Here is a 16,029-nt window from a genome sequence, read left to right on the forward strand (position 1 = left end):
ACAGAATTTTACATAAGATGTATTATCAAATCTTCCAAACTGTTTGCCGATTTAACAAAAACAATGAAAATTTTGATGATTAAGTAGCAGCAGCAGCACAGTAACTTTGATGTCCCCTCGATAAGAGATTTCATTCTCTGTATAAGAACATGAAGGTTTCAGAAAGCCTGATGCAGAAGATGCCGCTGCATTAAGAAATAAAATGATGATATCACAGCAAACTCCATGAACAAATAATACAAATGTGATTCAGTGTGACAAAAAATACAATTCTTCCTTGGTAATTGCTCACTTCAAGACTGTCTGTGTGGTGGTTCGTTGATGTAGCTGTTTTGATAGAAGTCGAATGTATTCGTTTGTACCAACTGTTTTCTTGGTGCAGCCAACCTTGTTAGCCTTAGCTAGTAGACAACACTGTGCTCAGTGCATCTGTATACTCATAAATGAGACTATATTATTAATTTTAAATGCTGGGATGTAGATGTCCATTGTCATGATGAAAATCACAGGTCAACTAACATAGGAACAATGTGTCTACAATACACAATGTGTTGAAAGCTATCATCGGTAGCATTCGGAACCAACTTAATATCAGTCCACAGTCACACACTGTCATCCAACTTCTATCTAAACAGCTACTCCTGTCAGTCAGTTCATGAAGAGTAAACAATTAGTATTATTACTTTGAGGGTATACTAATGCATGTAAGATAGCACAGAGGTGTGATTTTCTCACAATTCAAAACACTATAGATTTAATCAAGCAACATCAGTAATATCACAAGCTTCCAAAGGCAATTAAATTGAGTTCAACATATAAATATTTAATGAGCAAATTTTTACATTTATTTTATTTTTGTTATTGGAGAACAGCAATCAAGTTAAGTCTCATCTGTAGTGAATCATCAGAATGTTACCACTGCCATAAACTTGAATTTCCTTGTCCAGTCAATTCTGAAAGTCTAATTCAAGACTGACAATCTCAGAAACACAGCTATAAATAAGATGTTTACAGAAATTAATATTATGAGATACACTGCAGCTACTTCATGTTGTAAGCTGCCCCACTGTAAAGGACCTACACAGTCATTCTGAATTAATGTGGCATCTTTTTGAACATTTATTAGATGTCAAGTTACCAAGCACGGCCCTCCTTTATGTATTGTCGTTTAAGATATATGAGCTGTGCCTTGCTTTCCAGCTGTGCTAGCTCCTTCACAGAAGGTGCCATTTGTGCTACGTGATTCTCATATGATGAACCTGTAAAAGTGAAACATATCTGTTAAATAAAGAAAACAATGTTAAGATAAGAAGGCTCTAAAGTTAAACCAATGAAATAATTATGTCAGTCAATCTGTGAAAGAATTATTTATCTTTGAAGTTTGTCACTTGCACAACTACAGAAACTTCTCGAGTTCACATCAGAATGATAGTGATTCTCATTTTGACATATTCTTCTAGGATTGTTGTAATTTTGTGATATTTTAAATAGATGCTTTATTTTAAATTGGCATTTAATGTTTGATCAACATCGTAAAAGAGTCAGTGGTAAAGTTTATATGAAGTGTGACAGTGGTAGCCAATTTTGACAATAACTGCAAGAGATGACACAATGGGTGACAAAAGGCAGTGAATTGAACACTAACTGGAGAAGAAAATTGGGGAACCTAGAGAATCTTAATGAGAACTACTTTACAGTGTGACGAAATCTTTGATGTTGTAAATGGGTAGCTCATCAAGACAGCAGGAAACAGGCAAAATTACACAAGTAATCTTGCTAAATGGATGAAGGCTAATGCCAAAGCAAGGAAATAGCTAATTCTACTGCTTGACACCAAGCCTTTACTTCATGTTGCGAACTGCAAGACTACCAAAAGTATTTAAGACAAGCTGGAGAAGATTTATTAAGTTTGCTCAGCTGAAACATTGATCTGATTGAACACAAAGGTGTCTCAACAATATGTGGGAAGCATCTGGTGGTATATGAGGCCATCTAATCACATTTGATGAAACAAAGTTAACTTCGTTAGACAATCCAATCAACAATGATGACCTTTGTTTAACATTATGTTGATGAAAGTGTTGCTAGAACAATGATGTCAAAAGTAAAGTATAACAAATAGCAATAAGATGTGATCAAGCTTCATCTAAAGCAGATATAACAAAGACATTTCATTATAAAAGAATGAAGAGAGAAAATGGTTTTCATTTGGCAAAGTAGGGCACTTATCAAAACAGTATGAAACACGTTCGGTTTGTTTAAAATGTAAGACCATAAATCAAATGAATGTACTAGCGCAGACAAAATAAAAAACTGATCTATGTTACCAACTTGTTTAACAACAGCAAGAGGTTAAAAAATTGAGAAGGGAGTTTTAACGCTTTGAAGACTGGTCACATAAAGGAATATCAGGCCAAGAATACTGGCCATTTATGCCATTATTTAAAGTGTTACTGGCACATGTGTAATTGACATATTTGGAAGAGTAATACATACTAAAAAAGGACAAAGTTTCCAGATTTATTTTTCATATTTGCTCTAGTTCTTTTATACATCACAAATTTTAAAATGATTATGATAAAAAGTATAATTATCCTACCACATAGGTGCAAGATAAGTTACTGCAGAATTTTTTCCTTTTGAATTTACAAACTTTCTTGCTCACTAAACAAATGTGAAATAAAAGGGTTATTCGGAAAGTACTTCCCAATCAGTCATGAAATAGAAACCACTGTGAAAAATCCAGTGCAGCTTTGCACAGATGTGTTGGGCAGTGTCTCTAGTACAACTGTCGATAGTGTCATGTCGCTCTTTAGAGTTCTGAGTACACAATGAGCACGTAAAGATGCCTAGAAAATAGGCTCTCCTGCCAAGTACGAGGGCCTGGTGAGAAATTTAATCTGAAGCTATGCAGCCCACTTAACACAACTATCATGCATTTCCTTCTCCAAAACCATTCTCAATCACATCCTGCAGGGGCAACGGAGATGCTCCTGCAACATTCTCAACAGGAAGTGTTTGATCACGCAAAATACAGCCCATAATTTGCTCCTTCTGAATTTCATCTCTGCTCACATCAGCCGCTGGCTATGAAGAGAATATTTTGGGATTAACAATGAGCTGTAGACCAGCATAGAGAATTGGCGGAAAGCACTGGCGGCTGCTGTCTATGACAAGTGCATTGGGAAGTTGGTACAACCTAAGTCGGAGTGGTGATTTTGTAGATAATAGCTGGAAGTTGTAGCTAACTGTTGTGAATAGAAAAAAATTGAGTTTTATAGTGGTTTCCATTTCACGGACAATCTGAAGTTACCGAATACCCCTTGTATTTAGAACAGAATTACAGTCACTGTGAAACCTAACAAGTAAATGAATGAAATTATGTCAGTCACTTGGCCATTCGCTGTTACGTTAACTAATACTTCATTGAAGATAATTGTAGAAACTGACAACAAAAGGCAGCACCTGTCAAGGGGCAGGTAGTGAGATGTCCGTACGTTGTTCTTATATGACATGGGTCCAGTTTTCGAGTGATGGGTGATTTGTGTGTTGAGAAAATTGTGGCCCTAGCTATATTCGGGTGTAGCCTTTAGAAAACAGTGATGTGGCCAGAGCTGTGCTGGTGCTTGAGCTTGTTCTCCAAAATGTTGCTGGTGTGAGAGAATTTTTCTATAGATATGAACAAACTGATCTATGGCAAGTGGTACATTGACAGTGGTGTGACACATCACATGATTTGTACACTACGTATGAACCATCCAAAATTTCAATGAAGCTGGATAGTGCCAAGAAAGGTGTACACATTGAGCATTTGGTACAGCTTGAATTGATGTACACATGTATTGATTTACGTGCTGATGTTGATTCAATGGACAGAAATGAACAGTGATATTTTGAAAATGTTAGATTTTGCCAATATGGATCTGTAACTAATCTTCTATTAGGAAAACTGTACAAAATTAAATAAATAAGGTAACTGAAGATGGCAAATTGTGAATATTTTTCAAAAACCATATTGCAACTGCTGTTGCTACATCCACCGGTGAAAACAAGCTTTATTGTTAAGCTGTGAAAGTTTTTCATCAAAGAAAGTCTTGTATTGTCGCTGAAACTGATGATATTTTGCAGAGATGGCATGAAAGAAAGTGTTATCAACATAAATGCTGTATGTGATAGTTTTTGAAGCATTGCAGTACAGAGACAGATTTTGAGAGAGATGCGTCTACTGTAAACATTATTGGCTGGCGTTTGGTGGAAGAGTGCAGAATCCCACTGAACTGAAGAATTAGTTCATGCAGGTGTTTGCAGACCAAAGGAAGAAAATCATTTGGAGGGTCATCGATACTTTATTGTTTCTAAGGATGACTTTTCCAGTTTCAGAGTGACATTCCTTTTGCAACACATGGAATTGATGAATCACTACTCATGGAAATGAGGATGACTCAGGCTGGTGTTACTCTTAAAGAATTATGTACAAACGGAGGCGAGTAGTTCTGTAATAAAGAAGTAAGTAAGTTTGCTGATTCAATTGGACTGAAACATTCAATTACTGCATCATACGCTCCTCAACAGAATAGAGTTGCTGCGTGGGAAAATTGAATTCTTTGTGAGATAGCACATTCTTGGCTCTGCTCTGTCACATACCTATGAAAATCATTGTGAGGTAAGGCAATTTTGGCTACAACATACACTCAATCAAACTGGTCCCACGAAAATTAAAACTCTACTTGAAATGTTTCAATAAAGAAGGTTATTTCGATGATCTGATGATATTTAGAATGGGATGCAATGCTTGCATTCCCACAGAAGAATTTAAGAAGATTGACAGTATATTTTCCAAACAATATGTGATTGTTGGCTATGATGATTGTGGATACTATGTTTATTTTCCTCAAAAAAGGTGTATTGATAATAAAATGTCGACGAAACTGTCTTTTGCAGAGGACTGTCAATGGGATTGTATGAACTGAGATGTGGCTGTAAATGACAAAAGGATTAGCAACCATTTGTGTGACGTTGAGGAACGAGTTGAGAGCAATATGGAAGCAAGAAATGAAGAAAAAGGAAGCTACAATTTACCTGAATGGAAAGGTTTAAAGAAGCCATTATGTTACTGTTAAAATTCTGCCCATCAACCATGAATGACACTCTCTTGTGAGGCACCAAGGAATCATAAACATGAGGTGTAGTCAGGAAACGGAAGACTGGAGGAAGAAATGATGCTCTAAAGAAAAAAACATGAGAACTAGTTTAAACTAAAACAAATAATGTAACGCAAAATTGGTGGTTTTTGCTACAAAATTAAATGCAAACAATGAAGTGGTTTAATCTAAGGTTCAGTTGGTGGCAACAGGGTATACTGATTGTTTTGCTGACACATTTAGCTCTACAGGGCTGTATATAGGCAAGATTTGAGACAGTGAGAGCCCTGTTTAGTGTTGAAATTCAACATGACTGGCTTATAAGACTATCTGATTTCAGGGCAGTATTGCTCAATGGTATTTTAAAGGACAAAGCATACAGGTATCAACCAGGGGGGCTTTGGTTATGGAAATTACTGAAGAGTAAAAATGCTGGTATGGATGTCTTGTTAAATTTTTTATTGAATGTAATTTATAGAGGACCCATTCAGAGCCATGTATGTTCTCTGGTGAAAACCTGGTAACTACCAATGTTCACTAGAATTTATATTTGCTTCATAACCTGTTCACATTGTATGCATTATTTCATCAAAGTCTGCAGTCTAATAGGTCAAGCAAGGTAAAATACTTGCAACTTTGTAATTAAAGAAAGGTCACACAGTCATTTATTACAACTATAAACATATACTGATCTTCAGTTCTAGCAATCTTTTTGAATGTATGGCTTCTATTAAATGAATTAATTTTTAACTCCAATTTATATTAGGAAAATGACAAGTTATATTTTGCTAATAAATTAATCAAATGTAATTAGCATTGTTAATTTCCACACATTACCTTGTTACAAACTTCTAAATTGTTCATTTCACCAACTACCTATACATACTCATCAGGAAATAATGTACCTAAATTACACTGTCCGCAGTTCATCTCTGTGTATTAATTTTCTATTGTAATTTTGTAAATGTGAGTCTTAAACAACACTACTAATTGCTACTATAAGTATAAATTGATGTGCAACATCACTGTCGCTTTCAGAGTGTGGAGATGTAGTCTTTGATGATTTCCACGGTGTGGCAAGATTGTTACATTTTCTTATAACACAGTATTACGGACAACAGGACATTAGCAGCAAAGCAGATACGAAGATCTAAAAGTTGAGTGTTAAATTCTCCCAGCGAGTTTACATCACCAAAGAACTTTATTGGCACTTTAATTCTTATAGTTTCAGTTTAAATTTTCGGTACAAGCACATCGTGTTCTGTACCTGGTGGAGGGAAGTTTTTTATTATTTATTTCTGATGAGACTACTCAATGAGATGTCAAAGTGAGCATTAATGGTTAGCAGTTTTAAGTAATTATATTTACTCACATTCCCAGCAGTAATGTCACAATTTGCTCAACATTACCTTTTCAGAGTTTTCTCTGTGTTTTACCTGCCTTTCATGTCTTCTGGGGAGATATTTAATTTTTTGAAGGTTTCCAAAATTTTCTTTACCCAGTTGGACTTCACTGCATTGGTCATTACTATATTAAAGAAAACTTCTTGGTCAGTTTGCCTTTGTTCATCCTATGTATGTGTCTAGCACTTTATGCCCTTCTTTTCCTGATGCTTATAACAGTCTGTCTATTTGTACAGTCTCTCTAGCAAGACCCCTTTCTGAAACAGCCCATAGATCTTTCTCAGTATTTTACCCCTCGTTATTGTCTCCTTGACTTTCATTATTTCCTTGATTATTGCTGTTTCTGAGGCATATAAGGCCTCTGATAAGACTACAGTAGTGTCTTAATTTGGCACTGATGGAGCATCAGCAAAAACCAGACATTTTATGCTGATGGTTCTATCATTGTCTCTCCCCATCTTTACCCCATTGACTCCTTTGTCACATGTCCTGATTATTTTCTCTAAGAGCGAGTTAAATACAATGGGTGACAGGTCATCTCTGTCTCTTACATATGTCTCTATTTTGAATGGTTCCGAGACGCCTCTCATGAACTTCACTTCAGATGATGTATTTGTTAATGTTTCCTGAATTAGCTTTCTGGCCTTCTTGTCCATTCACTTCTTCCAGTGTGTGGAGGAGTGTTTATCTACACCAGATCTGTTCACTGCATGACGACCCCTTCTTGAAGCCTCCTTGGTGTTCTCCTACCTGTGAATCTATCTGAGGCTCTAGCCAATTTAACAAGGCTTCGTATAAAATTTTGTTAGCGACAGCTATTAGTGAAATTCCTCTGCACTTATTACGGCATTTTGTCTCCTATCTTGTGGAAGGGATGTATTAGGGCCGAATTCAATTCTCCTGCTAACTTTTCTATTTTCCACATGTTTCCAATGATTCTATGTACTTTGGGTGTGATTTTTTCATGATTTAATTTCCAAATTCCTAAAACCAATCAGTCTTCTCCAGGTCCTTTATTATTTTTCAATGATTTTGGGTACGTCAGACTACCGTGCTAATATTTCACAGTTTTTTCTCATCTTTGTCTCCAGTGCTCTGTCTTGTTTTTTGAAGCATTAGCCCGGTGGTTGATGCCCTGTCATATTTTCTCTGAATATTCAGTAAAAATTGTGTGTGGTGTTTTTGTTGAAGTTCTTTTCTATCTCCTTGGACATGTTTCTGTAACCTGTTTTTTTCTCTCTATGGATTATTTTCAAAGAGGTCTTCTGTACCTTGTTGAATTACGATATTTACTCTATTATAAGACAGGCTTTTTCCAGATTTAACATTCGAAAAATACAGGGTTGTCTTACATTCGCAGATTTAACTATTGTTGCCAAGGTCAATGTTTATACATTATTTAACATATTAATCTAGGAAATGTCTCACATTTACATATGAAGCTTTGGTTATTGAGGTTTCGTACAAATTTATTTTTAACAATCTTGACGGGTAGGGCACATCAAACAATACTTGCATTTGATAGGCTCAAGATTTTCCATATGCCAAGTGCTTGATACAATTTCGAACTTGCTGAAACAATCACGTAATATTTGATTCGCAGCGTTAGTGCAAGGGATATGTGAGAAACTGTAAGCTAACAACTACAACACTATAATGCTCTGCTTAAAACCTGAAAATTTTCTGAAACACAGGAGAAAACAACATTAAATTCTGTAAACTAACAAACTTTTGTTGTATCTGTACTGCAATAAATGTCCTCTACTGTATACGTAGACTTATGTTGGTTTTTAAGTGAAGGCAACTTTCAAAGGTGAAAATCTTGTCCTTGAAATACTATTACTTCATTCTGAACTGAAGTCAATGTTTTATTTGGCTATGAAAAATTAACAATTTAGCAAGTGGCTTGCAAATGACAAATTCGATTGCTATATATTTTGGAACACTGGGGAAAATAATTACCAGCTTTTAATCAGTTTTAGAACAAGATGATGACATTCAGATAAAATGAGAAGAAAAATTAATCCAGAATGAAGTGTATAACAAATGAAACAAATCATATTAAACTATTGTCATGAGAGTAAATTAAAGACCTGCTGTGGAGATAGTATGGACAGATGTTACTTGATCGCAGGACGAGTGACAGATCGATAATTGGACTGCATAGTGACTGTGATCTTTCTGTTTGGACATGTGATGTGCACCCTAGAAGATATTGTTGTCCATGTTTCATTGTTGCTCGAGCGCAACACTACGAAAGTTGGAGGGAGACAGTGACTCAGCTTGGCTGAGAATTACAATGAGTGCAGAGAGGAAGTATTGAGCAGGCAGAAATTTTGTCCTCCAGCCTACCTTGGGAATGTATACTGCATACTTTGACTTTTTATTTATATTTACCATATTTGAGCTGCAATTTGCTTGAATGCATTTGCACTTGGTACTGAACTAACTTCAAAACTGGACACATACTCAACAGTAGCATAAATGTCTACAAAAGACACTGACGTTGTGAGGTAACGGGCGAGTTGTGGTGCCCTGGAAATATTATATGTTTGGAGGTTGGGCAGCCGCACAGGACGCCCATCAAAGCCAAGGCCTGGCAGCAAACATGTGCTGCCGAACATTAGCCGGACGAGAGGGGTAGCCCCAGCGCATGGTCCAGGTCGAGCACGTGGCTGGGAGTTCCTTAGTGACGCTGTGTCAAAGAAAGAGATTTGTATGCCGAAAGCGCCAAAGATGGTGGACTTTGTGAAACCATCATGGCAGACATTTCACGGTTCGTATAGAAATTAATAGTAGGCAGATGAAATATGATATGGTACCTCAAATAGAGACATGTATAATACTACTATTTGCACGATGATTCTGATGGTGTAACCAGATTTTCAAAATATCTTTATTAGTTTTAAATTAAGTATCTGACTAAATTATACAAGTAACACCCAGCAACGAATTTCCAAGATCTTAACGCTTCATCTGATTTTGCCAATTGCTATATCTTTAGAAAGCTATTGGTGTAAACCTAAATTAGTATGAATTACAGGCATGTAACTCGAGTAGTACACGAGTTATTGGAGGTCAAAGTGGCCGATTACTAACAATCGCATCAGGCCATAAGTACTCCACAGTTACACGAAAAAACGGTAGCAGCATGCTTATAAATATATTGATTCATCTATGTCTTTGTTAATATCTGATATATGCTATTCATGAAGAAACTGGTCAATTATTTACTGCGTTTTAGAAAGCACAGAGACATTAGGCTCCTGGCCTACAATTTGCTTCTTTTCTTTTGATATATGTTTATTTAATTGTTTATGTATTTAACAATGTGTGTTAGAGTGTGTTTATGGTCCAGTTGTAGGAATATTTACTTAATTTCAAGTATTTAAATGTAAATCCAGTATTTCAAATGTTTCATTATTCTTGTGTGGGTGCGTTGGCATGAAGACATGGCACAAGCGTTGTAGCCAATCACAGCACTCATTACTAAGAGAGATGTATGGAGGTTGGGGGAGGAGTATCGTTTCCGGAGAGGACACGGGAGTGAGTGCTGGACGCGGACAGTATAGCGCGATGGATGCACAGTCGGTGGAAAGACTTGGACAGTGGAGCAGTTTGCATGTGGTCGCGGCAGATAGAAATACTTTGGAGTGCCGACTTGTGCACTTGTGAGATTTCCGTGGCTTCTACAGTGAAGATGTAGTGTGCGTTTAGAAGCGAATATCAAGCGAGCTGTGTTGTTCATAACTAATTGTGTGCTGCACAACTCTATTGTTTCCCTGTTATTCAACTTATATTTTATTTAATTGCTGGACCATCGACACCAATAAGTGTTTTGCAGAAATATACCGCATTCTCAAAAGTACTTCTACTATCGTACTCATCATTTAAAGCTGTTAAGATAGTACTGCAAGATTTTATTTAATTGAAATCTTTAATTTATAAATTCATATGTTACATTCATATTTCACAATTGCCAAGTGACAGAAACCTTCGATAATTCGATTCATGTGTGTATTCTTATCGTATACTGTAGACTCGGCAGTATTTGTCCTGTAATGTGGCAACTACGTATCCCAGCCCCTAGACAACAAAACCACCAAAACTCCTGATACTGAAACTCTGAGTCGGAGGGTGCGTAGTTATTGTGAAAGCCCGCAACGTCTAGATAGGGACCGTGGGATGTCTAGCGCTGCCGGCCGTCCTATATTGCGGCGCAGATGGCACTCATGATACCGAGTCGCTGGAGGTGTGGGTCAGCAGGTGTGCTCCATTGGGTCCGCAGGATCCCACACGACCACTACTGGCGTCTGGCGGAAACTATTAATTCCACTGCCAACTTCGACACCTGTGGGATGGTACTGACATGTGATACTACAGAAACACGTACTTCTAATGCTAAGAAGGAATGCCACATCAGCGTAGAGGTGAAATCCACTGTGTGTTCAGAAAAAAAGGCTATGTTCTCGGGTCCCGCAGTTACATCAACTTCAGAAATCTCCCATATTCGAAAGAAACAGCCACATATTTACGACAACGGAGATACAACTTTCACAGCTGTCCCATTAGGATGATGATAATGACTAAAAATAGTGATACCACAGATGACAGGCTAAGTAAACAAAAAGGGCACTGATAGAAATTAAGGTAACAATTTCTTTTTGTTTATTTTATTTTTTCTGTTATTATCAAAACACAGACAATTGGCATAAATTTAGAATAGGTTTAATGTTAAATTTCTAGACAGATCCCTTACATTAATAAAACTTGGTAATTTTGATTTTTCAGAATTTGCAAAAAAATTCGAGGAGACTTAAAAAAGGGGGGTCGTCTCATGTTCAGGGTCATCTTATACTCGGGTAAATATGGTATTTCCATTTCTCATACATTTTTCTTAGTGGTTGCCCCCACTTTATCAGTTCTTTCATTTTTCTGACTGTTCTGTCCAGCTGTTAAAACTCAATATTCTTAATTTTTCTGTTATTTCTTTCTTATTTAAACTTATGTACTTGGGGTACGTGCACTGAAAGTAGTTGTTTTTTTTGACAATATAGTGACCAAGTTTTTTTAACGAGATAATTTTTTATGGCCAAGGGTTCTATGGTAATGATTTCTGTGTCTGAGGATGATTTGATTATTATTGAAATTAGTAAAAAAATAAAATGACCCATCTTAGTAGACAAGAAACAAAAAAAAAGTGAGAAAAAGAAAAGTAGAAGTATTGGCACATTGAAGACTTACAGCCTTGCTAAAACACACACACACACACACACACACACACACACACAGAGAGCATCTTTGCGCACTGTGTTACCTCTGGAGGAGGACTTGTCCAAAAGCTTAGCAGTGTTTTCAGTCTTGTTTTTATGTGGCTACTGTAACACTTATTTCATCCACCATATTTATTTATTTTTTATTTTGAAATTCATTCAAATATTTAATGTGCCCTATCTTGGAAACTAAACATGTTGTTGTAGGCCATAAATTACAACTGTAAAAAGCATTTTTACCTGAGAAATACTCAATATCTATAAAAGCTTCTTAGAACATTAAAAGTTTGTATTGTGTAGACTTTAATCTCCACACTCACCAACATTCTGCCTCTTCTGACCATAAACAACCTTCCCATCAAATTCATCAACAGGAACTTTTAAATCGGGTTCAACTTGCTGGATAGTCACATTCAGATGGTCTTCTATGTCTGCCAAGTACTGTAAATAGGTTAATTAATAAATACGTATAAAGTGACAAATTCAACTGGGGAGAAAATTTTAAATTATAGAGATTGACAGGTTAACCAAAATTTCCCGAAGGAGGTGCAACTCTCAGTACTATAGACAGAAATTCTGTAACTCAAAATACTACTCCTATTTTTATTTTCTGGAGCCAAATGTTTGTTCCCTCCATTCACTCCCCCCCCCCCCCCCCCCCCTCCAAAAAAACCCTCCTCTCTCTGCAGGTGGAATATATGGTTCGCATAGCAAGCAATGTAATTTCCTATCTCAACTGTTTCGAGGAGTTACACCTTCTAAAATTAAGAACTAGCCACCCTTTCTTTCTCTTTGTGGGTTTTAGCAAGTTTTTAGAAGAAAACTTCTCTCTTCCTACTGATAAAACTATATAGAATATACTAAAAATCAGTACAATGGAAACATTCAGAACTAGCTTTTACTTTTTGTTTGTCCAATTTTAAGCCTGTATATTCCAGAAAGGAAACACATAGTGCAATAGGACTCCTACTCCACAACATTATTTTCATTATCTTCCTTTCCAAATACAAAGTCTTGTTTTGCAGGGGCATTAACAAAACGTTACTCCAATTTAAAGATGTGGGGCTTCTGTGCAGGACAGGTACATATCTGGATGTAAGCATCTGGAAACTTATTATCTGCAAAATATATAGAACTCTTTAACAACTTAACAGTGCCTATCAAACTTTAAAAAAAAATAATGTTTTTACTCCCATACAATATTATCAGAAAATCATAAGAATAACTATACTAACAATTTGGAAGCACACATAAGCCAATACCAAAGAACTATAAGGAAAAAACTACACTGTTACTTTTAAATAACTTTCACCAGCAGTTTCGTTTCCCAAGGAATGTAAATACTGACAAGAATTAGCATGGTGACACAGTCACATGCAAACAAAACAATGCTAGCAGTTTTGATCATAAACAATCCTATAGAAAAAAATAATTGTCTTTCTCCTCCATCTTCTGCTAATCTTTTCACTTTCGGAAAACACTCAAAATGTGTGTAATGAAACATTTTACAGTAGTAAACTTGGTGAAATTTATCATCTGCCTTTGACTTCCATATCAAGTTGCATTTCTGTGAGCTTTTCAAACAGTGGTAAATTGCAATTGTTATTACAATACACATTCTGCAAAAAATGTGTTTAGAATACCTGTGGTTCATTGTACCAAATGCAGCAGCCTCCTTCATCAGTCAATCTAGTGTTGTGACAATTCCGCCCTCGACTAGGACACCATTCGCCATGATACCACACTTTTTCTGGCACAGATGACACAAGTGAAATTGCTAGACCCATCCTTTCCGCTCGTCCAACTCTACCGATGCGATGTACATAATTGGACTTTTCATCGGGCAATGTGACATTGATCACTGGTCATACAAAAACATTTGTATAAAATTAGTTTTTCATGAACGAAATCCAATGATAATTTAACAAATTGTAATAAAAAAATCAGTACTTACTAAATGGTAGTCCAGAAATATCTAAACCTCTTGCTGCTACATCTGTACAAATAAGAAACTTCACTTCTTGGCGTTTGAATTTTTCAAGGTTGCTCTTTCTCTCTGCAGGTTTACGGTCTCCATGTAGACAAACACAAGAATATGGATTGCCCCGGTTGTGAGGACCACCACCTACAACATATACAGAGGTTATGTGAAGTTCACATTCATTAAGCTGAAATCAGACTGTCAGATACAAGGAAGAAGGACGATCTTGTTTAAGGGGGGATGTAATGGATTTTGGTCCAAAAAAATCTATTTTTCAAAAATATTATTTTCTTGATCTACACAGTTTAATCTATGTTGTGTGTGAATTTTATCATGATAGCAGCTTTAGAAATGCCTTTAAATTGTTAAACTGCACTGGCGGCCAGTCCCACCTTTCCCAACATTTGGCACTGGATTGGATTGATTCGGGGTAAGAGACCAAACAGCAAGGTCATCAGTCTCATTCGATTATGGAAGGATGAGGAAGGAACCCCTGTGACAAGAGGTTGGGAGTGAGTGTGGTGTAGGGATGCACCAGGATATTGTGTAGGATAGGTGGGTGACAGAATGCTAGTTTGGGAGGGGTGGGCATGATCTTGGGTAGGATGTTCCTCATTTCAGGGCAGGATGAGAGAGAAAACACTGGCAAAGTATATGGTTCAGCTGTTTCAGTCCAGGGTGATAGTTGGTGACAAGAGGGTGCTTCTTTGTGGCAGATTCTTGCAAGTGGTGGGAGGATTGGGGTTGTGTGAGGATATGGCACAGGAAATTGTTTCTGGACTAGATTTGAGGGGTATTAGCTGTCTGTGAAGATCTTTGTGCAGCCTTCAGTAAACTGGGCAAGTAAATTCTCATCACTGCAAATTTGTTATCAACAGCAGCTAGGCTGTAAGGGAGAGACTTTTTGGTGTAGAAGGGATGGCAGCTGTCTCAGTGCAGGTACTGTTAGTGCGTTTAATGTGGACAGAGGTGGGAATGGAGCCATCAACGAGATGGAGGTCAACATCCATTGGTGCACTCAGTAGAACAGGACCAAGTGAAGCAGAAAGGAGAAAAGGTGTTGAGGTTGTGAAGGAATGTGGATAGGATGTCTTGGCCATGAGTCCAGATCATGAAGATACCATCAATGAGACTAAACCATACTAGAGGCTGGGAGTCTTGGGAAGCCAGGAAGGTTTCCTCTAGATGGCCCGTAAACAAGTTGACATAGAATGGTGCAATGCACACATTCTTGGCTGTGGCGCATATTTATTTGTGAAACTTCCTTTTGAAGGAAAAGTAGTTGTGGGTCAGGATACAGTTGATAATGTGTATAAAAATGAGGTGTTGGGTTCAGAGTTTGTGTATAGGGAGGTGGCATCAACAGTGATGAGTAGGGATCCACGAGGTAAAGGAGTGGCAACGGTGGTCAACAAGAGCGGAAATTCTTTCAGTGGGAGTGTAATAGCCATCTACAATGTTGTGTCCAGGATTGTTGGGCTGTGCATTTTTGAGGAGCACGTAAAAGATGGGTGTATGGGGTGATGTTGGGGTGAGGAGGGAGATTGACTCAGGTGGGTGCTTCTGGGAAGGCCTATGGATTTCAGCAGGGATTAGAGGTTATGTTGGTTTTCCAGGATGGGATCACTTTGACCAAGCTTGTAGGCAGGCCCCTGGTAGAGGCCTTGAGTCAATCAGTGTGACTCATCACAGCAGAGGTGGAGCCTTTGTCTTCAGGGAGAATGATGAAGTCTGGATCTGTTTTCAGGTTGTGTGTGGCTGTCTTTTCTTCAGAAGAGACCTAGGGAAGGATGGTGAGACCAAAGGGAACTGATGTTTTCAGAAGTATAGTTTTTCTTGTTGAACTCTAGTTTTATGATTAAAAATAACAGTCTATAGATAAGCCACCATGCAAGTAAAATTGACAAGTTGCTAACAGCCACTTATCAGATAAATTGGTTTGTATTCTAGCATACTTTACCTAATTTTGTAACTAGATGTTACTCACGCTTTTCTGTTACTACAAATAGACATTACTGCTAGCAATTTCTGTTTTTTGGGGAAATACCCATTATATGTAAGTGGCTGTAATGATAATATGAAGGTGAGTCCCATAATGCCAGCATGGATTTCCAACATTTTTCATGTGCACAAAAAACTGGCAGAGCTAAGGTTATGGGATAAAATTCTGAAAAAAAGTTGCTCCTTGATGGAAAGAATCCTTCTGTGACAAATAGATAGCTTTTATCAAA

The 16,029-nt window shown here is 37.2% G+C and overlaps 1 protein-coding gene across 1 annotated transcript in view; it reads right to left on the bottom strand.

The window, feature by feature from the left end:
* Window positions 1-723: 723 nt before the first annotated feature.
* The window catches only part of LOC124619358 (ATP-dependent RNA helicase Ddx1), a 71,535-nt gene continuing 56,229 nt past the window's right edge, over window positions 724-16,029 (bottom strand). Inside the window, exons 11-14 of the mRNA XM_047145678.1 lie at window positions 13,772-13,942; window positions 13,461-13,678; window positions 12,138-12,258; window positions 724-1,259 (exon numbers count right to left, since the gene is read on the bottom strand). Coding sequence (XP_047001634.1) covers window positions 1,135-1,259; window positions 12,138-12,258; window positions 13,461-13,678; window positions 13,772-13,942 — 635 coding nt within the window. The 3' untranslated portion in view covers window positions 724-1,134. The remainder of the gene's footprint in view (window positions 1,260-12,137; window positions 12,259-13,460; window positions 13,679-13,771; window positions 13,943-16,029) is intronic.

Source organism: Schistocerca americana, chromosome 6, assembly GCF_021461395.2.
Source record: "Schistocerca americana isolate TAMUIC-IGC-003095 chromosome 6, iqSchAmer2.1, whole genome shotgun sequence".
NCBI classification, from domain to species: Eukaryota; Metazoa; Arthropoda; class Insecta; order Orthoptera; family Acrididae; genus Schistocerca; species Schistocerca americana.